Source organism: Camellia sinensis, chromosome 4, assembly GCF_055761805.1.
Source record: "Camellia sinensis isolate YWXY chromosome 4, ASM5576180v1, whole genome shotgun sequence".
Classification (NCBI taxonomy): Eukaryota; Viridiplantae; Streptophyta; class Magnoliopsida; order Ericales; family Theaceae; genus Camellia; species Camellia sinensis.
In genome coordinates, this window is record NC_138964.1 from 178172405 (window position 1) to 178195852 (window position 23448).

Genomic DNA, 23448 nt, shown 5'->3' on the forward strand with positions numbered 1-23448 from the left:
ACCTACCTGCCACCACCACCCGCCACCGTACCTATCATCACCACCCACCCGCCACCACCCACTACCACCCGCCATCCGCCACCTACCTGTCACCACCACCCACTCGCTACTACCCATCACCCGCTACCGTCATCCACCCACCCACCCACCACCACCCGCTACCTATCAGTCACCACCACCCACCCGCCACCACTTACCACCACCCGCCATCCGCCACCCACCTGCCACCACTACCCGCCACCACCACCCACTCGCTACCACCCACTACCCGCCACCGTCACCCACCTACCCGCCACCACCCGCCACCATCAGCTATACACCACCACCGTCACCACTTTCCACCACCGTCTTCCGCCGCCACTTGCCACTACTTGTCATTTCTCACTCTTTTTTATATTTTAAAATTTTTTAAACATTTTGTTAATTACCAAACGCGTTTGTAGTTTATGTTTTTCTAAAAATAAACAATAAATAAATAAAAACCAGTTTATAAAATTTTTGTAAATATAAACTAAAAACGTAAACGTTACCAAATACACCCAATGATAAAACATTATGTTTTTCTAAGGTGAAAAATATTTTTAATGAATTTTTATTTTAGAAAATATTTTGAAAGAACTATTTTTTTTAAATTTTGTAGTGGTGGAATTGGTGGTATGATAGTGGGTCTGTGGTGATAGTGATGACAACGGTAACCGTGATGACGATGATTTGGTAGTAAAAGTAAGAATAACGACGAGAATATGATAATATTAATAAAATTTTTATGTGAAAAGTATTTTTCGTACAAAATATTTTCTCTCCAAATAAAGTGGGCCAGAGATGAGAAGTGTAGGTGAACCAAGACCAAGGCCTCTCCTCCGCCCAACAAAAAGATAACATATGCCTTTGAAAAGGCCTTCCTGTCTTCTCCGCTTGCAATTCTGGCCTGTGGAGAGGATGTGTTTCTGAATTTTTCTCTTCTAAATCTAATCACACACTCTCTCGAATCCATGGTTGCATTAGCCTTATCATCCTCTCTCCACGCCTCTAATTCGTCAATCTATGGTTCAATCAAACTCAACCCATGTTGTCCCACACCATCACTCCTCACTGCAACAAAAATTTCTCAGAATACTACGAGAAAAAACTCGTCTCGTTCTCGCAGATTGACAGTCTTTGCAGTGACCGAGGGCTCGAGCAAAGAGAAGGAAGAAGAATCAATACCTTCATGGGCTAGACCAGACTCGGACGAGCCTCCTCCTTGGGCTCGAGACGAAGCGTCTCAGAGTGCTTCGCAGCAGAGCTTTCAGATCCCCTTCTTCGTCTACTTGCTTGCCTCTGCTATCACTGCAATTGCCGCCGTGAGCTTCCAAACCCAATTCTTTTTTTTTCTTTTTTTTTTCACTCGTTCGTGTTCAGTGATCTGGGTTTCTTGTTTTTTTGATTGAAATTTGTGGGTTTGTGCAGATTGGTTCTGTTTTTGAGTACTTGAATCAAAAACCTGTTTTTGGTGTTTTGAGCTCAGACAGTGTCTTTTATGCTCCGTTGCTCGGATTCTTTGCTTTTACTGGCATACCCACCTCTGTAAGTTGTTGCTAATATGATTTCTTTTCACACTTTTAAGAATTTTGGTTTTTTTATGAACTGGGAAAAAGGGGAATAACATTACATAACATAAAATTGGGAAACTGAGAATATAATTGCAAATCAATGGGGGTGCAAGTGGGTTTTGCATAGTTCTCACTTGCATTCATTGATTTGCAATTATTTTTTTCGTTTCCCATTTATCGTGATAAGCTGCTCTGAATCTATTTAATGGGCCGTATCTCCAAAGCTATGATTTTAGCGTTTTGAAATTTTTTTGGAGTTTTGATAAGTTTTGATGCTGGTAAATTTGAGCAGAAAAACCAATTAACAGTTGAATTATAATTTAATTAGCGTCAAGATATGCCAAGTCCATTAGAACTTCTAGATTGATTGTTTTCATGAAAATGAACCACTTAACATCTATTTTATTCAGTTCTGTTCTTTAGCTAACCAAATTATTGAATATGTATAGGCATTTTTGTGGTTCAAATCCGTTCAAGCTGCTAACAAGGAGGCTGAGGAACAAGACCGGAGGGATGGTTTTCTGTAGAGTCAAATTTGCTGCATGGGCCATCAGCCATAATCATTAGTATTGAACTCATACTTTAGGGCCTTGTATAACCCATATTCTGTTAAATTCAATTATACTTTTGTAAGGTACACCAACACTGTATAACCCATATTCTGTTGAATTCAATTACACTTTCTTGAGGTACACCAACAACTGCATTTGCAAATGAATTTACCACCAGTGTTTCTCTTCTTTCTAGTCATGCATTGAAATATGTATATCTATGAAATTCTTAGCGGTACACAAGTTAGATTGATATTTGAGCGTCTCACTGTTGAAGAAAGAATATCTTCAGTTTTTGTTTATTGGATAGGCACAAACAATTGTTTCAACTCTCCCTTTTCCATTCTATAAGAAGAACAATGAATGTGATTACTTACTCTTGCATGACATGGTTTGCTTTGAATGAAATTTTATGAGTTGTGGCATCATATTTTACTCCTTTTAGTTGCATTGGTTCTATAATTTGCATCATTCATGGAATTTCAGCGACTTCTCAATGTGACAGAGAATGAAGGAGAGAGCAGATGAGTAAAAGGGGGAATATTCAACGGTTACTACTTTGTCATGCAAAATTGTATTTCCTATTCCTACTAGTCGTTATTCAAAGGAGAAGGATTTCCTCAAGGGAGGTAATGAGGAAACAATGCTCTTGTTTAACTTTAGGTTATGCAAAATATTGTGCGTGCATAGTATCAGATCCTCCGTAATTGTTCATATTAGAATGTTTTTCTGCTAGGTCAGGAAGGATGGGGCTTTGTGCTCGTATAGCTTTCGCTTATTCTCAATGTTAGGATTTCACCATTTCTAACCAAGATCAGTGAGACACGAAATAACAAACAAGGAAGAAAAAATAAATCAAACAAATCACACACAAGAATACAAGGATTTACGTGGTTCACTCCAGAATATAGTTACGTCCACGACTGCTGCAGTTTTCACTATGATCAGAAAATACAACTCTCTTGACCTAAAAGAGGCACCCCCTCATCTATTTATAAGTATAGAATTAGGATTATACGGGAGCAACATGGGAATTACAAAAGTACCTAAAAAAGAGGCGCTCCTAGACCCCCTCCCCTTTGGGAGGAGGCCCCCCAAACCCCCTATTGGACCCAGTATTTGAGCGAACAGTGGGGTTGAGTGAATATTACTTATCAGGATTTACCGACCCAACACTCAAGCACTGTCTATGTATCATACTTGTCATGGTTTGCATAAAAAGAATTTCAACTGGGGAAGTTGGGAGATGAAAAGAAACAACATAGCCAAGTATCGTGTGTGTTGTACTTATATCAATCATTTAAATTAGATTCGTAAGAAGACTTTCCACACGGAATTCTACAGCATGAGATGTTGCATGCAAGAAACAATCTGCTGTAAAAAAAAAAAAAAAAAAAAAAAATCATCCATACCTGATTCAAGACCTAAATTGACAATTCTTTTAATGCCATGTATGTATCTATTTAAGATTCAGGCTAGCCACTATTAATAGTCAAATCCCGAGTCCAAATATCCAACTTTCTGTGATCAGCCATTGCACATTGACTGGACATCTCTTCTGCATATTCTGCAAAATACTGACCCAACAACTTGTTGAAGATGTACTTGGACGAAACTGGATTCAATTGCTTGTAAGTGGGAAAAGCTTTTGTTATGTAATGAGTATGATAAGTTTATTAGATTTCTATTCGAAAACTGGCTCAGGATAGTTCAGTTTATTGTTTAGCAAGGGCTGAAGATTAGGGGAAGAGGCTACGTATTTGTGTTTGTATTTGGCGCATCATGGTACTGCGATTTCAGTAGTTTCACCACCCGAGTGAAGTGCAAAAGAATGATAATTCACATGTCGGTTTATTTGTGTTTGAAGAAGGTAATTTTACCTTATAGAAGTACATGTTGGAGAGTTCAAGCTGACACCAAAGCCCTTGCTCTTGATGGAGCTTAAAAAATCAGCCTTCAGCTTCTGCCTGACTTGGGCACTGGTGGCTTTTAAAGAGAGGAACCAGCAAAATAGGACAGAGAGTTTAGTCCGAGAATGCTGTTATTTTATACTTTACTGGATTGCATTGCCTGGGAATTCAGAGAGTTATTTAAAAATAGCAAATACATGGTTGTCATTGCAGTGGCCTGTAAGAACCCCCTTTGTGGAAGAGCAGAAATTTTAGACATTGTAACTAAATTCGTCTAGTTGATGATTTTAAAGACTGAAGACAATAGTCGAGTCAAGCCATACTGTTGATATGTGATATTCGCTCTTGGAAGATTATGTGCAGAAAAAAAGTCTTTGCATCGTGCCTTTGATAGAAAAGCATCACATTGTACTGTGTATTCTCTATGGGCTATGCTGTTAGACATACTGCCTCGTGGGTCTGGTGCTCAGCATGTTGGAATGCTTATGAGGAATGCCAACTTATTGAGACTTTATACTCAGGAACATATTCAATGGCATTCTCTACTCTTGCTTGGGATGTCAAAGTGGTCCACACACATTTCATGGACCCAGAGTTGTAAGGTCAAGCTACTACTATATTTCTTATCACTCAAATGTAGTCACTTGTTCATGGATTAGAAGTTTTTATCCACACTAATTTGATGAATGTGGGAATTGTTATCTGAACTACATTTGAAATGCTATACAAGTATGGTTCAAGTACAATTATGTCTGCAGGATGATTTTGTATAGTTTTAATTGTTTATGGTCAGAGCCACAGGTTCTAACTTGGATGGCTGATTTGGTAAGATTCATGTTCTTAATTTTAGCAAGAACTATTTTTGTTGTCATTGTTGTCTTTCGTAATGCTTTGAGTTTGTAAGTTATCTAATTTCTAGATGATATTCTATCTTATTGTTGTTCTGTTAATTTGATCATGTTGGAACTTGAAATATAAGTGTAAAATAACATATGAAAAAAAGAATTTGTTGGAAGGTAGACAGTTAAATAGATATTGTGGGTTTCAGAAATTTTTTGGGAGCAAGTCTTGCATATGAAAACAATTAAACAATGTCAGGTTAGTATTTGTTGTTCTTAATTAGTGGTGTTCCAAGAACATACACTGTTTAATATCTTAATTTTATTACTGAATGAGTGGGGTAATAAAAAAAATTGATATGTAAAGGAGGCTACCTACTTGGAACTTGAAAAATGTTTACTATTTGTTAATGCCAGTGTACTTGCTTGACTGTAATCAAATTTTGGTCTCATATGGTTCTAATTCTTTCAATTTTTGATGGATTAGCACTAGTTAATTTAATTAATACTGGAGAGTGGGATCTAATACCCAAATGGAACATGGTTCCTTAGGAACTGCCTGGCTCAAACATTAGAACAGTACTAGGGTTACCTTGGTGAATCCCTTGAGAAATTTCATATACCAAAACTCACCATTGTTGGACAAGTTCGGATTGTTTGATTGTTTATACCTCATAAGAGATATTTAGCCATGACAAGGTCAGGTCCACATCGTTCATTATTGAGCAGGCCCTGGTCAGAAAAGGCATCAGTAGGAACTCGTTTAGTAAATCCCAATCACACACATGATCGAGGAGGAAGTTGCGCCGTAACTGTTTTACTTATTTAAAATGCTCAAAAACTGTGTTTACAATCAAGTATGACAGCTTGTTCAAAAGAAAAAAAATCAAGTTTGACAGCTAAAAATAACGATAACTAATCACGCCAAAGATCCCTACAAAACAAGAATACAACCTACAGTCACCTGAGGTAAGCAATTCCTTAAGCTACTCATCTTCCGATCCTCAGAATCATTCGCTGTGGGGATATATTTTCTAAGTACCAACACGTGGCAAGGTGACGCTGACGTGTCAGCCGAGGTGCCACGTGTCTTGGTCGTTGTACCGAGGTCATCTCAGCTAGAACGAGGTTATCTCCGAAGATATCGGAATCCGAGATAAGCGGATAAGGGACAAGAGTCCTAGGACAAAGAGGGGACTTAGCAGAGATAAGGATAAACCTCTTAGGAAGTTTATCTTTATCTCTTGAGAAATCCTAAGTAAGCACTGAATTGAAGTCTATAGAAGTCATGCTTCTAGTAGGACTTGGATTGAAGTTAACTATAAAAGAGAGGCACCCCCATGGGTCTAAGGTACACAGTTTTATACTCAAGCTTGTGAGTTTAGCACTTGATTATCTTTGAGAGATATACTGACTTGATCGTCGGAGTGCCCTCGGGTGGAAGAGTCACCGCCAGAGCCCTTTCTTTCTGTTACAGGTTACTGGAGCCATCTATTCTGCCGGTGCTCTCCAGCTGATTACTAGGCGGGCAGTGTGGTAAGAAAATTACCCACACAATTTGGCGCCGTCTGTGGGAATCTTAGAAGAATAGATGGCCAATGACAGACAAGGGGAAAACATTGGGGGCGAAACTCCTGCTGGGAGTGGTAGACCAATCGACCTTGACGTTGAAGGAGACAACCACAGTACAGAAAATCATGACCAGGGCCACGGAGAAAAAGAGGCCAGGAGGGCGACGCTTCAAAAAGGACAAACCAAAACAAGTACTACAGCGAAGATAACCTTCAGGTTTGGAGGGATAGGTGCTTACGAAGAGATGAGGAAGTAAAAGACTTGGCAAACAAGCTGGCAGACCTACAGTCAGTGGTCAACTTCATGATGCAAAACAATGTTATGCAGCCACCATACCCGCTGCAAGATACACCGATGCCAGCGATTAATACCCAGAAGGGAGGAAGAAAAGCAATCCCCGAAGCCCCTCAGCACACCAGGAGTGCAAGCCACTCTCACCGACGTTCCAGGGAAGTCGGACGAGAGGAACCAAGGCAAGAAGAGTCCCGAAGGACATATCGCATGAAGGATCCAGGGCCCAAAGAACATCGGCATGTTCAAGGGCAAGCGCTCTGCTTTGACACAACCCATGGAGAAAGATCGAAACGGGCCCACCACGAGGCCGAAAGTAGTGTGCCGAAAAGATTGAAGTCCAGAGATAGCTGAGCTCCAGGTAGGAGTAAAGAAGACTTAAGGGACTACTTCAAAAAGAGGCAGCAGAATGTTGAAACCGAGGTGACTTCTAAAGTTAAGTCGAGAACACCATTCTCGGTGGAACTGGATAAATTTGAAGCACCAAAGAGATTCAGTATGCCGAGGTTCCAATTATGCTGGTAAGTCAGACCCCAACTTTCATGTTGGACTATACCTGAATTCAATGGCATTATACAGTGGGAACGAGCCGTTGCTCTGCAAAGTATTTCCCTCATCCTTTGGGGAAATTGCATCCGATTGGTTCCATAAACTACCAAAGGGAAGCGTAAAGACATGGGAAAGCCTGGCCGAGATGTTTGTGGCCAGGTTTGTGACGAACAAACTACAGCCCTTGAGGGTCGACGCCCTGATGGTTTTAAGAATCACCAAGGAAGAAAGCCTTAGGGCCTACACGAAGAGATACTACGAGGTGTTCAATCGAATACCCGAATGCAACCAAGAAGTGGCGGTCGTATCTTTCAAGAACGGCCTCAAAGATGACTGCCCAATACGGAAGTTCTTGGCAAAAACACTGCCAAAAAGCATGGAAGAACTCATGGCAAGAATTGAGAAGTACGCCAGAGCCGAGGAAGATACATCGGGAAACAAAGAGATAAAACAGGAGAAAGGAAACGGCTCGCCGAAGCGAGGCCGAGGTAACAACGGACCGATCAAACAAGAAACAGAATTGAAAGGTAAACAGGCAGTGACCACGGTGTTCCGAATCCCAATCCATAAAGTCTTGGATCAAATACGAAACCAACCCTATTTCAGAACGCCAGCAAGAACACCAGGGGAATTCATGGGAAAAAACGTTGGTAGGCGTTGTGCTTACCACAATGAAGAAGGGCACCCAACTCAGGGTTGCAGAGCCCTAAAAGCACACTTAGAAGACTTGGTAAGACAAGGCCATCTGAGGGACCTTATTGATGAGGCCAGGACAAGAGAAGAACAGACAAGATTGCCTCAAGCACCAGCAGCTCCACCACCTCCAGCACAGCAGCCACAGGCAGGAGGGCCAAGGGTAGTTAATGTGATCCACTCAAGGATCAACGAGAACGAAGTCAGAGGAGAAACCCAGAGGGTAAGGCATTTACAGCATGTCTACCAAATCGGGGAAAAAAGACCTCGGCCTGAAAAAAGCCAAGGACCAATCATAACCTTCACCGAAGCCGACCTAGAGATGGTCCAACATCCGTATAATGATGCCTTGGTAGTATCCCTCCAGGTTGGGGAATGCCAAGTAAAACGCATCCTAATAGATCAAGGCAGCTCTTGTGACATCATGTATATCAGATGTTACAAGGAGCTGGGCCTTCATCCTAACGACCTGGAACAATCCAGTAACCCTATGGTCGGCTTCAATGGAACACCGACATGGCCACTGGGCGCAGCAAGTGTGGAAGTACAAGCTGGTACTAAGAAGATCAAAATAGAATTTATGGTGATTGACACACCCTCACCATATAACATCATCTTGGGAAGACCATGGTTGCATGCGATGGGGGCAGTTCCCTCAACATTGCATCAACTACTACGGTTCCCCACAGAACATGGAATTGAAGAAGTCAGAGGAGATCAACTACAGGCAAAAAGTTGCTCCATGGCAGCAACAAAGTCCACTTGCAACATTCGAGAGCCAAAAGAGGCAGAAATTGAAAACGAGGACATGGAGGTCCTAGATGATGTCGGCAAGGAGCCAACCGAAAAAAGTGAAGAAACACTAAAGAAAATCCTAGTCCAGGAGGGCGACGAAGAATGTTTCTTTCTTCTCGGTTCAGGCTTAGCCGAAGAAGAGGAAAGAGAACTGGAAGACTTTTTGAGAGCTAACATTGAGGTGTTCGCCTGGACACCTTATGAAATGCCTGGCATTGACCCCGAGGTCACTTGCCACAGACTGAATGTCGACAGATCGGCAAAACCTGTGATTCAACGAGCTAGAAGACCGATGTTGATACACGTCGAAGCAGTAGAAGAAGAAGTAGACAAACTTCTGGAAGCCAGGGCCATCCGAGAAGTTCACTATCCAACATGGCTGTCTAACACAGTAGTAGTGAAAAAGAAGAACGGTAAATGGAGGGTCTGTGTAGACTTTACCAGCCTCAACAAAGCCTGCCCCAAAGACAGCTTTCCTCTGCCCAAGATCGACCAACTAGTAGATGCAACTTCAGGACATGAAATGATGAGTTTTCTAGATGCATACAGGGGGTACCACCAGATTGCCATGTACCCTCCAGACGAGGAGCAGACTGCGTTCATCACCCCTAAAGGCTTGTACTGTTACAAGGTAATGCCTTTTGGGTTGAAAAACGCAGGAGCAACTTACCAAAGGTTAGTAACAAAGATATTCAAGCACTTGATTGGCAAAACGGTAGAAGTCTACATCGATGACATGGTCGTGAAGACTAAAGAATCTAAGGGACATCTTGCCGACCTAAAAGAGATCTTTGATATACTCAAAACATACCGGCTCTGACTCAACGCATCAAAGTGCGCGTTTGGAGTTGGATCATGTAAGTTTCTAGGGTATCTGGTAACGAGAAAAGGCATAGAGGCCAGCCCAGACCAAATCAAGGCCATCCTAGAACTGTAGAGCCCGAAGTCGGCAAAACAGGTTCAGATGCTTACTGGAAGGGCCGCAGCCCTAAATAGATTCATCAGCAGAAGCTCAGATAAATGCAGACCCTTCTTCAACTTGGTGAAAAAAGTCACAGACTTTCTGTGGACAGAAGAATGCAAAACCGCTCTAGCCGACCTAAAGAAGTACTTGACCACAACTCCGGTTCTTTCCAATCCAGAACCAGGGGAAGAACTGTTTTTGTACTTGGCAGTTTCAGAACACGCAGTAAGTGCAGTACTAATCCGAGAAGAAAAAGGGGAGCAAAAAGTGGTTTATTATGTAAGTAAAACCTTGGCCGATGCAGAAACAAGGTATTTGCCGCTAGAAAAATTAATGCTGGCCTTAGTAATGGCTTCAGAGAAGTTGAACCATTATTTTCAGGCGCACAAGATTGTGGTCCTAACAGAGCACCCACTGAAGTCCTTGTTACAACAAGGAGACTTAACAGGAAGGATAGCAAGATGGGCAGTGGCCCTGGGCCAATATGACCTGGAGTTCAGGCCGAGAACAATAATAAAGGGCCAAGTTTTGGCCGACTTCGTGGCAGAATTCACCCCAGAAACCATGGAACATCGGGCTCCGTTGAGCCGAGATGAGCAGTATCCCAACAAGCAAGGAGAAGCCCAGCCAAAGGCAAAAGAACAAAGGAAGGAAAAACTCAGACCCTGCAGCATCTACATCGGCGATTCATTCAGACTTTTCGTCGATAGAAGTTCAAACCGTCAAGGAGCGGGGGCAGGAGTACTGCTGATATCTCCCGATGGAGAAATAATAGAACAGTCCATCCGTTTGGGGTTCAAGGCCTCAAACAATGAAGCGGAGTACAAAGCATTAATTGCAGGGCTAAAACTGGCAGCAGCAGCAGAAGCAGATGAGGTAATAGTTTTTTGTGATTCACAACTTATTGTTAATCAGTTAACAGGTGAATTTGCAGCCAGGGACGAAAGGATGTCGGCATATGCAAAAGAGGTCATTAGATTAGCAACCCTATTTCAGAACTGCCGACTGCTCCAGGTTAGCCGAGATGACAACACCCACGCCGACGCGTTGGCTTACCTGGCAAGTTCAATTCAGACTGGAAAAACAAGAACAATTATGATCGACTACATGTCGGGCCCGAGCATAGGACCAGAGAGCACAAAGCAGCAAGCAATGTGTGTGGACATGGGGCCAAGCTGGATGGATGCAATTATCGCATTCCTGAAAGAAGGAAAGTTGCCAGAAGATCGTAAGGAAGCACACAAAGTCAGATTGAAATCTGCAAGATTCTGTCTGACAGAAGATGGACATCTTTACAGAAGATCCTTCACTGGACCCCTTTTAAGGTGCGTACACCCTTTGCAGGTTGAAGATTTCCTCTATGAAATCCATGAAGGAATTTGTGGAAGCCACGCTGGGGGCAGATCATTAGCCCATAGGGCCATTACACAGGGGTATTGGTGGCCCTACATGCAAAAGGATGCTGAAGCCTACGTGAAGAAGTGTGAACAATGCCAAAGGTTTGCACCTTTGATACATCAGCCAGCTGCTGACCTGAACCCAGTATCCAGCCCTTGGCCGTTCGCCCAATGGGGCATGGATCTGGTTGGGCAACTTCTCCAGGGCAACTGAGCAAAGAAAATACTTGTTGGTAGTAACAGACTACTTTACAAAATGGATAGAGGCAGAACCTCTTGCCAAAATCTGAGATGTGGACGTTAAGAACTTTATATGGAGAAACATCATCACTAGATTTGGGATTCCAAGAGCAATAGTTGCCGACAACGGAACACAGTTTGACAGCAAACTCATCAAGAACTTTTGTGCAAAATTCAAGATCAAGAATTATTTCTCAACACCAAGTTTTTCCCAAAGTAATGGGCAAGCAGAGGCATCCAACAAAGTAATTCTGGATAGAATAAAGAAAAGGCTGCAGGCAGCAAAAGGAAAGTTGGTGGACGAGTTGCCCAACGTACTTTGGGCATATCGGACTACACCGAGAAGATCAACAGGAGAACCCCCTTCGCCATGGCTTATGGCACAGAAGTAGTCATCCCATTGGAGATCGGCATACCAGGGATCAGAACCCAAGGAGTAGAAAATGGCACCAATGACGTACTCCTTGCCCGAGATCTGGATCTTTTGGAAGAACGAAGAAAAAAAGCTGCAATTCAGCTTGCAGTATACCAGCAACAGCTTGCCAGAGCTTACAACAAAAAGGTCAATCCAAGAGATTTTCAAGTCGGCGACCTAGTCTTGAGAAAAGTCGTCGGGAACAAGAAGGATCCCAGAGAGGGCAAGCTTGGCCCAAACTGGGAAGGACCCTACAGAATTACTTCAGTATTAGGCAATGGAGCTTATCGGCTTGAGGACAATGAGGGCAAAGCATTGCCCAGACCTTGGAATACTTGTAATTTGAAATTTTTCTATCATTAGATGTGCATCATTTTTTGGCCGATATCATCAATAAAGTCTTTTCAGAATCCTTTCAACACATATGATTGACAAAATTACATATTGGTGTTCTTGGAAACATGAATAATGAGAACCCAAGTAGAACTCAGGTTCACATTGGGGGCAGAGAGGAGACAGAGACACTTAATTCACTTGTTGAAATTTGTAACAATTTACAAGTTGGAATTAGGCTGATTCCTTATCTTCACTTGTTGAAATTTGTAGCAATTTACAAGTCGAAGTTAAGCCGAGATAATTTCTTAATTCACTTGTTGAAATTTGTAGCAATTTATAAGTTGGAGTTAAGGTGATTCCTTATCTTCACTTGTTGAAATTTGTAGCAATTTACAAGTTGGAGTTAAGCTGATTCCTTATCTTCACTTGTTGAAATTTGTAGCAATTTACAAGTCGAAGTTAAGCCGAGATAATTCCTTAATTCACTTGTTGAAATTTGTAGCAATTTACAAGTTGGAATTAAGCTGATTCCTTATCTTCACTTGTTGAAATTTGTAGCAATTTACAAGCTGGAGTTAAGCTGATTCCTTATCTTCACTTGTTGAAATTTGTAGCAATTTACAAGTCGAAGTTAAGCCGAGATTACTATTTCTCTTCACTTATTGAAATTTGTAACAATTTACAAGTCGAGGTAAAGACGAGGTTATAGTTTGCACACTTATAGCAATCTACAGGATGATCCAACCAAAGAAGATGCTTAACACTTGTTGAAATTTGTAGCAATTTACAAGATAATATTAAGCCGACATGTGATCATCTGTTGAAATTTGCAGCAATTTACAGGTTAAGGTAAAAGCTAAGTATATTGTTTAAACACTTGTTGAAATTCGTAGCAATTTACAAGTAGATCATTATTATAACTTTAAGAAAAAATTACAGTATATATTAACACTTGTTGAAATTTGAAGCAATTTACATGTAGGTTAGACCGAGATCGCTGTTTAAATACTTGTTGAAACTTGGAAAAAAGTTTGCAAAATTGACATTAAACAATATATGTTTTACACTTGTTGGAATTTATGAAGAGTTTACAGATCTGTATCTTGCCGAAGTGAAGTTGGACGTTATTTCACCCGAGGTGCGTAACCCCGAGAAGATTATACAAAGAAAGCAAAATGGAAAGGCATGCAAAAAATTCTAAGTATAGAACTATGCAGAAGCAATCAACAGAAAATTACAAAGATTGAAATATCTATAGAAAAAACAGTTGCAGTTACATATTGAAGAAAGCACTGCGGCCTACCAGAAGTAAATCGTTTTTACAGGAAAAGGCACTTCGGCCATACAAAGAAACTTATATTGTCCACAAAAGAAAACAAGTACAAAAGACAGGGAAGATTATGATTTTTCGACTTCAGAAAGGATTTGGGTCTGGACCTCGTCCGATTCTTGAAGAATTACCTCGGCAGATTCCTGAGGAAATACTTCGGCAGCCTTTTCTGCAGCCAGCTCGGCATCGATCTCAGCAAGTGTTTTAGAAAGACTCCTTTCAGCCAGAAGGAGGTCGGAAGATAACATCCCAATATCAACTTCCTTGGGTACCTCCTCAATCTCCTCATTTTGGGTTAAGTCCAGGATGCGCTCAATTTGAGAAGGAGACTTGACCCCAACATCACCCTTGGGTTTCTTCATCAAGGCCTCAGCATCATGATCATCTTCATCCTCAGGCTCAGACCCAGATTCTTCTTCGGCTTGACTTGGTGGAAGAGGAGGAAATGGGAGAGGAATAGCGTCGACATTACGGAAAGGCGAGTCAACAGGGAGATCAAGTCTTTTTAGCAGAGACATCCAACCAAGGGAAAATCCCCTGTTGCATGCTTGCCTGACTTGAAGCTTGTACTCCTCAGTGACGTCGGCCATGCCCTGCGCATAAGCCTTTTCATCAGCTTCTTTGATTTTAGCCTTTTTCGTGGCCAAGGCCTCCTGAAGTTCCTTCTCGGCTTGGGTCGCCTTATCCTCAGCCTCATTTTTCTGCGCTTCGGCAACTTTCTTTATAGCTTCAGCAGCCTCGGCCTTTTCTTCGGCCAAAGTTTGGGCTTTAGTGGCAGCCTCGGCCTGGTCTTCCAATTTCTTCATTTTTACTTGAAGACCCTTGTTGATCTTCTGGAGTGCAGAATACTCCTTCCGCAAGTCAGTTAACTTCTCCCTGTTCTCAAAAGATTGCATGAAGAAGGAGTGGGCATGCTGAATAGCCTGAAAGAACACAAAAGCGAGAAGTTATTACAGAAGTTTTACAAACAAATAAGGAAAAGACAGGTTACCAAGTGAAGACACTTACTTGAACACAGCGTTGAAGCATGAAAGCGTAATTTTCATACTCACTCATTCCAGCATTCTTTTCCAGATCACCTGGGAGAAGAAGAGCTGTACTAAGGGCAACGCCGACATTAATGTCGTCGACGCTGTCAGTAGCCATGACTGGCTTGTCCTCCAGGGTAATCTCGGGCGTCCAGGGGACGTTTGGCACTTTGGATTTTGAAGTCGTTGCAGAGGAGGACCTCGGCCTCTTTGACTTTGAAGATTCTGATGGCTGGGTCTCTGCGTGCCTCTTCCCAGCAGAGAGTTGGGATTTGCTGCTTTCAGCCAGCCTGGAGATGGGCAGGGCATCCTCAGCCTCAACCTCAGTTGCCTTGGCCTTGGGCTGAGCCTTTTTTATTCTTTTTGGCTTCGGTGGGGGCATGGATTGAGCTGGAACAGCATCAACATCGGTAGGTAAGTCGATTAAAAGATCTACAGCAATAGGCTTCAGGCGACCCATCTCAGCAGTCTTGACAAGTCGACGCCGACGTTTTCTTTCTGGTATTGGGACTAAGTATGGGGCCGAAGTAGATGGTAGATCGACTGGGTCAGAAGTGGATCCTTCGTCTGCTCGTGATGTGGAAGTAATGGGAGGAGTTGTGGCAGAAGGTGGAGAAAGACTCTTTTTCTTCCTTTTTGGGACGTCGGGTAGTGTGGATTTGTATGTCGGAATAAAATTTAGTAACATGGGAGCCTTGCGCTTGTGAATTGGAAGATCTAGAAGCTTCTTTAAATCTTTTCCAGGGAAGAAGGATTGACGGAAGTTTTTGGGTGGCTGATGAAGATCTGCAAGACAAACAAACCAACATTAGAAATAGACAGAGTTTTGAAAACTTGGAAAAGAAACAACTAAGTATTGGCACTGGGCTCTTACCCTTGCCCTCTTTAACTGTTCGAGGAAGAGGGTAGAGGTGAATATCTTCGTCTGGGCCAAATTCCCAATTTCCCGAAGCAATGACAAAGTCATCCCCGGCTCCCTTGTTGGAATCCGGGAGGTCGGCTACAATTTTGAACTCGGTGGACCTCGGCTTGAGGTAGTAGACATAACCTCTTTCCTTCAGGTTAAGGGGGCACATGGTATAACAAAATTGGATATCGGCAAGGGTGATCCTAACGTTCTCTTGCCTAGCCAGGGCTATGATACCATTAATCACTCAATAAGAGTTGATGGTAAGTTGCATAGGGTTCAACCTATAAAAGTGGAGAACCTCGCGAAAGAGGGGATTGAGTGGAAGCCGGAGTCCACATTCAGTAAAGGCTACAATAGGAAAGGGCATCGTATGATCTGTGGGCATGATAGAATCACCATCCCCAGCTAGCCTAAGGTGAACATCAGCTGGGATGGAGAACTCCTGCCTAAAGTATTCGAGTTTTGTTGGGGTATTTACCCAATGTCTCCACATTCCCATAACGTCGGCCTAAGGTCAGAGGGCTAGGTCTCAGAAAGGAGGTGTTCTTAAAAAAGTTATTGGAACCACGGCAACAACCTAGGTAAGTAGTGATACGGTTTGTTTCAGTTTTCCCTAAATTAAAGGTTCTACAAACAAATCCCAAGCCTAAGAACTATGAAGAACAAGATCAAAGGCACAGATCTGGAAAGGAAAAACAGAAAACAAAAAACAAAGAATGACGTTTCAGAATCAAGAACAAAGGTATGATTCTCAAAAGCGAAAGAGGTACAGAAGTAAAAGATCAAGAACCATGGCAAGGAAGTGTTAAAACAGTACAAGAGTTCAAGAGATAAGTGAAATCATGAATGAACACATCCAGATGAACAATCCAAGGTATGAACAAAACAAAAATGGCAGCGAGTAAACAAAAGCGCATAGAAGAAATTGAGAATCAAAGAAACGGAATCTTACCAGAACAAATGGAGCCGGAATAAAAGCCGCCGAGGTAGGGCAACGATTGCAGACACAGCAGAACGGCAAACACTTCGCTGAAATGGAGGAATGAAGACGGTTGTAGAGCTTGGAGTTAGAACAATGGTGGATTTCAGAAAGTTTAGAAAGAGAAAAAAACCAGAAATTCGAAAGCATAAAGTAAGGAAAAGAAGATAGAAAGAAAAGCTTTATCAAAAAACTTGAAACGGCAGCAAAAGCAAGGCATTTATTACGCCTGGAGTAACGCACACGTCAGACGGCGCAGACGAGTGAAAGACAGCTTTTAGGCGTGTCACAGACACGGGCCAATGAAGACAAAGCACGTGAAAGGAACGGTTAGATGTGCATGACAGCTCATGCGCGTGATGGAGTTCATTTGAATTCTTGTTCTCCGAAGAGAACACATCGGCTTAAAAATAAATTATTTCGGCCAAACAGTTTTTGAGCCACTATGCAGAAAGAAATATCGATGTAGGTTCCATCACCCCAGGATGCCGAGGTAATAGAACATAGGGGACAGTTGTGGGGATATATTTTCTAAGTACCAACACGTGGCAAGGTGACGCCGACGTGTCAGCCGAGGTGCCATGTGTCTTGGTCGTTGTACCGAGGTCATCTCAGCTAGGCCGAGGTTATCTCCGAAGATATCGGAATCCGAGATAAGCAGATAAGGGACAGGAGTCCTAGGACAAAGAGGGGACTTAGCAGAGATAAGGATAAAGCTCTTAGGAAGTTTATCTTTATCTCTTGAGAAATTCTAAGTAAGTACTGAATTGAAGTCTATAGAAGTCATGCTTCTAGTAGGACTTGGATTGAAGTTAACTATAAAAGAGAGGCACCCCCATGGGTCTAAGGTACGCAGTTTTATACTCAAGCTTGTGAGTTTAGCACTTGATTATCTTTGAGAGATATACTGACTTGATCGTCGGAGTACCCCGGGTGGAAGAGCCACCGCCGGAGCCCTTTCTTTCTGTTACAGGTTACTGGAGCCATCTATTCTGCCTGTGCTCTCCAGCTGATTATTAGACGGGCAGTGTGGTAAGAAAATTACCCACACATTCGCTAACTTTAGCATCAAAGGACCTTTCGCCGGCACAACACCGGTGCCTACCTCATAACTTTCTATCTTGCAACTCCTTCATCTTAATCAAAGCAGTACAATTTTGTCCCTCATCAATACCCATAAACTAATCATAATGTTTAAGTTAGGCTGGATTCACCCTGCTCCATTAGCAAACTCCATTTTCACAGGAATCTTTTACATGAACTCAGAAGCCGACTACTGTGGAAGAGATTCTTATCTTTGGATAGGAACTAGGGCCAGCCTGAACAAGACGACAAGAAACATAAACCCCCTAGTTCAAAATGAAACTATATTCAATAGTGGGTTTAAAAATTTGCTTTTTTTTTTTTTTTTTTGTCTACATTGAAACAAAAGGTTGACAAGAGTTCTTGGCTTCACAAGGGCACCCTCCTAGACCTCAACGACAGCTTTTGTAATGTTCTATGTAAGCAACTCCGCTTCCTGTGATTCTTGTCCAGCATTGTTGATGTCCTACTTTGGTATATCACGTGCACGCACTTGGAACGTGTTTCAAGTCAAAAGCCACACTCCACTCTTAATTTCTTTCTCATCTATCTTCTATGGCTTGTGATCCACAGACGTTCGATGCTCGTGCTGAACACAAGCTAGAAGCAGAGGATAAGAAGGAAGCAAGGCTGAACAGATTGCAAAGGGCTCAATGGCTGAGAGCAGCCATTTTAGGAGCAAATGATGGGTTGCTATCCACCACATCGCTTATGCTTGGTGTAGGTGCGGCGAAAGAAGACCAACGCTCCATGATCCTTTCTGGACTCGCTGGAGCTGTGGCAGGCGCTTGTAGCATGGCTGTCGGGGAATTTGTTTCCGTGTCAACGCAAAGAGATATCGAGAAGGAAACATTATGCCACTCTTCAAAAACCGAACAGCATGGAGAAGAAAATGGCGGTGAGATCAAGCTCCACATCACCACCAACCCCAATGGGACCACCGTGATTGACACTAATCCCGGTAGGACTAGCACGTGCAAAAAGATGGCGTGTGATGTCGAGCAATCATTGGAGCAATTATCGCCCACAGTTTCACAAGCAATGACACTGGGGCGAAAATCGCCCATCGTTGTTGCTTCTGCCAAGTCCCCAGTGCTCAAAGTGATTGCACAGGATGCAAAAGAGGAATTGGAACAAGGCGAGGAGAGGGATTACGACAAGAAAGCGTTGCCAAACCCGTACGGGGCTGCAGTTGCATCGGCCTTGTCATTTCTGAGTGGGTCAGTTGTGCCCTTAATACCGGCTTTGCTTGTTGCTCAAAACATAGCAAGGGTTGTGGCCATTGTGGTGGTGACCTCAATTGCACTGGCTGTTTTTGGGGGAGTTGGGGCTTGGCTTGGTGGCTCTTCAATTAGAAAATCTTCAGCTAGAGTTCTGTTTGGAGGGTTGGTTACAATGGGTTTGACTTATGGGTTGCTTAAGCCTTTAGATAAGGAGCGAAAGAGCCAGGATACTGATTGATCGATGCTAATTGTTTTCATTTCTGAATAAGACGTGTGTCACATAATTTTACTTGTATTGTGGTAATTTCAAGGGAACGGGGTTGCTCGTGAATCATTAGGCACAACAATCCTATTGTGAAAAGTTTTGGAGGGTTTGTTTTGGACTTAATTTTATGATCAGAAAGGTTTGTTGAGTATATTATTTATGAAAAAAAATCAAATTAATTAGATATTTATAATTTTATAGTCTTAATATTTTTTTTAAAAAAATTATCAAAATTATGTTAATCATTTATTTTTAAAAAAACACAATGTAATCTTATTATAGATTACAGATATTCAATTAATTTAATTTTTTTTTTTATAAACAATTTACTTCGCAAAATTTACAAAGTGAAATAATGATGTGGAAGAATCAAATACAAAAATGGTGAATTATGTTCATTCATTATAAAATAAAAACTATTTAAGTAAGTTCCCCACAAATTTTTTTAGGATTCCGTGTCTCTCTAGTTTTGTGCAGTTTGGGCCATGAACTTACCATGTATCTCATTCTAATAATATGAGCAATTCAATTTCTAATTGTATAGCTCATTTACAAAAAAATAATAAATTAATTAAATTGGTTTGATAATTGGAGGTCATATAAGAAGTCTAATTTTGTGCAATTCAAACTGTTGGGGTTTATTATAAGTCTTATTCTAATAATTTAAGGCTTTCATTTTGCATGCCCTTGTGTGTATTATTTATAGGAAAAATCATTTTAATCCAATAATGAAATGATATGATAAAATTTTATTGTCTTTAATTATCGAATTAAATTTAATTTTTTCATAAATAATTTTAACAAAATGAGACATATGTACGAAGAAGTGATATTATTTATTTATAATTAGGAACGTTTGTTTGTAAGCTGGCAAGAGAAATATATGATAAAAGAAAACTTAAGACGTGTGTAACATTAAACAAACCCATATAGTTTTGAGTTACGAATTTCACATTCATGTGAGAGATTTGATAAAATATTTTGTAATTTATTTGGATTCCTAAAGCATTTTCCTATAGTTTTTTGGCACATGAAAGATGATTGCAATCTAGAAGGTGCAGCCCACTGACTCCCGAATCCCTTACAAGTGAAAGTCATTTATCCATATCCCATTGACTAATGGTATGTGTATCAATTAATACATTAATTAGTGTATTAATTGATGATGTAATATAATTTAAAATATTTTTATTATTTATAATTTATATAATAAGTAAGATTAATAATAATATTATAATTATTAGTATTAATATATTAATTAATATACTAATTGATATATATGTAACACTACTCATTCCCATTTCATCATATATGGTTTTCGGTGACAAACACCAAGACAGAGAGGGGGAGAGAGACAGGCGCAAAGCTTGTAGGGATGAGAGAGATGACGAGATAAGAATAAAATTAAAAAATATATACATAATAAATCTTATAATTTTCATATAATTAAATTAATTTTTATTTTAATAAAATTAAATGAATTGGGATGAGAAACACAATAATAAAAAAAAGCACACACAAAGTATACAATTTAATATAAATAAACTGAAAATATTATTCATTTATTTATATAATTAATAAATTCTTGACAAAAATTGGGTTAAGGATTATATAAATTAAAATTTCAATAAAATTTAATGTAATTATGTCAAAATTGTAAGATTTATTATAATTTCTCTAAGTATCAAGAGAGAGCAATGTAATTACCCAATAAAATATGATAGATAGAAAAATCAATAGGGTTAAGTTTCTCTTAATTTTAAATCTGAACATAATCGTTTTGTTCGGACTTGTGGAGCAATTCAATTATGATAATATAAATTGTTCATTTTCTAGAGCCCCTCAATGTATATCATCTATGAAAAACATTAGATAGTCTACTTTTAAAATACACTTATCGTTTTTTAAAATAAATATAAAAAACAATAAAATAAAAAAATTACGACCATTAAATAAATTTAAATTTTTGATAAATGATATATAACCTTCTAAAATAAATAATTTCAATCATCAAAACATGACCCAGAGATATCCCATCATGTTCAAATTTCAGGGGCTTTTCCCAAACTCTTTTGCATCCTATTTATCAAACTAGGCCTAGTTTGGACGGAATTCCCAAAGTAAGCTAAAGCGCTATTACAAATCGCGCTTTCACTGTTTGGAGCCCAAAATTTGATGCATAGTGAAAGCGCTATTGTAAAATGCGCTTTTAATTAATAAATCGCGGTTTTAAATCGCGCTTTTAACATAAATTTTTTTTTCTAAAGAAAACGCTATTTGAAATAGTGCTTTCACTGTGCATATAATTTTTTTTTTTTTTTTAGAAAACGTTATTTGAAATAACGTTTCTACTGTTGACCCTCTGACATAGGCACACACCCACAAACACCCAACCCACACTCTTAACCATTAAAATAATATAATTTTTATATATAATAATAATTTATAATAATAAATTATATAATTTTTATAATTTTCATAAATATAAATCATTTTTAGGTTATGGATGGTTTGATTTATAACACGTATGTAAGGGTAAAAATTTTTATAATCAAAAATAATTTTTGCAATTTTTATAATAAAAAATAATTTATAAATTACCAAAAATAATTTATAATACGTATGTATTATAAATATTTTTATAATAATTTATAATACGTATGTATTTACTTTAAATAAATTATATATAATACGTATGTATTATATATATAATTTTTATATATTTACTTTAAATAAATTATTTTTGATACGTATGTATTAAATGTGAAGATGGGTTTAGTGTATGTAAATGTGAAGATGGGTTTACTGTAAATGTAAATGTGAAGATACGTATTAAATTATTTACATACGTATTAATTATAAATTTTTATAAATTATTTTTGAATAATACATACGTATTATAAAATGTGAAGATGGATTTACTGTAAAAAATTTTAAATAAAAAATGTAAAGATTTAAATAATACATACGTATTATAAATTATTATAAAAAATTTTATAATACATACGTGTTATAAAATTTTATTAATAATTTATTTTATAAAATAATTATTATATATTTATTAATAATTTATTTAAAGTATATATATAATACATACGTATCAAAAATAATTTATTTAAAGTAAATATATAAAAATTATATATATAATACATACGTATTATATATAATTTATTTAAAGTAAATACATATGTATTATAAATTATTATAAAAAAATTTATAATACATACGTATTATAAATTATTTTTGGTAATTTATAAATTATTTTTGATTATAAAAATTGCAAAAATTATTTTTGATTATAAAAATTTTTACCCTTACATACGTGTTATAAATCAAACCATCCATAACCTAAAAATGATTTATATTTATGAAAATTATAAAAATTATATAATTTATTATTATAAATTATTATTATATATAAAAATTATATTATTTTAATGGTTAAGAGTGTGGGTTGGGTGCTTGTGGGTGTGTGCTTATGTCAGAGGGGGTTGGTTTTGGTCAACAGTAGAAACGTTATTTCAAATAACGTTTTCTAAAATAAAATAAAAAAAAAAAATTATATGCACAGTAAAAGCGCTATTTCAAATAGCGTTTTCTTTAGAAAAAAAATTTTATGTTAAAAGCGCGATTTAAAACAATGATTTATTAATTAAAAGCGCATTTTACAATAGCGCTTTCACTATTTATCAAATTTTGGGCTCCAAACAGTGAAAGCGCGATTTGTAATAGCGCTTTAATTTAGTTTGGGAATTCCGTCCAAACTAGGCTTAGTTTGGAAAATAGGATGCAAAAGAGGCTTAGTTTGGGAAAAGTCCCCAAATTTCAACTTGAGTGAAATCCCATCCAAAGTAAAATTGGATTGGATGAATAGAGTGACAACAAGAGAGTATGGGAAGGTAGTTGTCATTTCAGAGTCTATGTTGTAGGGCTCTAATTAGAGCTGCTACAGTGCAGTTCTAATGAGCTGTCCACCTATTAAAAAAAAAAAATAGTGAAGTAAAAGATAAAAAATGAAGAAGAAAAAGATAAATTAGTGCTCTATTAGAGGTCTACTTTTAGGAGTCTAAATCATTTTTGGTCATTTAATGCCTCTTTCTTCATCCTAACAGCTTCTCCCCCACATCTCTGGAGAGTTGAGGGTTGTACTTCATAAAGCAAGCAGAGTGTCCACATCTCTCTCTCTCACTCTCTCTCTCTCTCTCCATATATATATATATATATATATCAAGAAGGGTGTGTCTGCATTCTAAAGCAAGAACTTGATTGAATTTCCAAGTGATGGAACATGAAGAAGAAGAAGAAGAGAAGGAATTCACGTCACCCTTGCCCCTTCTTCCTAGATTGGATCGCCTTGATCGTTTGGTAAGCCAGCCTTTTTTGTTTCTTGCATATAATATAGGCAAATTATACATCTGTTCCATGTATATTGCATGTTTTGTAAATATGGTTACTATAGTTGTAATCGTATAAACTATGCATTTTA

General features: G+C 39.1%; 2 protein-coding genes across 4 annotated transcripts; both read left to right on the top strand.

The window, feature by feature from the left end:
- The first annotated feature begins 769 nt into the window (after positions 1–769).
- LOC114267679 (uncharacterized) lies at positions 770–2332 on the top strand. The gene is made up of 3 exons (XM_028208726.2): positions 770–1343; positions 1450–1566; positions 2042–2332. The coding sequence occupies exons 1-3, from the start codon at positions 993–995 to the stop codon at positions 2117–2119; spliced, it is 546 nt and encodes a 181-aa protein (XP_028064527.1). The 5' UTR covers positions 770–992; the 3' UTR covers positions 2120–2332.
- A 142-nt stretch (positions 2333–2474) lies between these two features.
- LOC114267520 (vacuolar iron transporter homolog 2) lies at positions 2475–19113 on the top strand. 3 transcript variants are annotated; one of them, XR_014327964.1, is made up of 3 exons: positions 2641–2772; positions 3675–3774; positions 3870–5905. XR_014327964.1 is itself a non-coding variant. In XM_082867012.1 (2 exons), exons 1-2 carry the CDS (start codon positions 2668–2670, stop codon positions 18933–18935), a joined length of 993 nt encoding a protein of 330 aa, XP_082723138.1. In that variant the 5' UTR covers positions 2475–2667; the 3' UTR covers positions 18936–19113. The 3 variants fall into 3 exon arrangements, 2 of the variants coding, with proteins under 2 accessions (XP_082723138.1, XP_082723139.1); XM_082867012.1 differs by lacking the exons at positions 3675–3774; positions 3870–5905 and adding an exon at positions 18048–19113 and having other exon boundaries at positions 2475–2772; XM_082867013.1 differs by lacking the exons at positions 2641–2772; positions 3675–3774; positions 3870–5905 and adding exons at positions 17448–17893; positions 18048–19113.
- The last annotated feature ends 4335 nt before the right edge of the window (positions 19114–23448 follow it).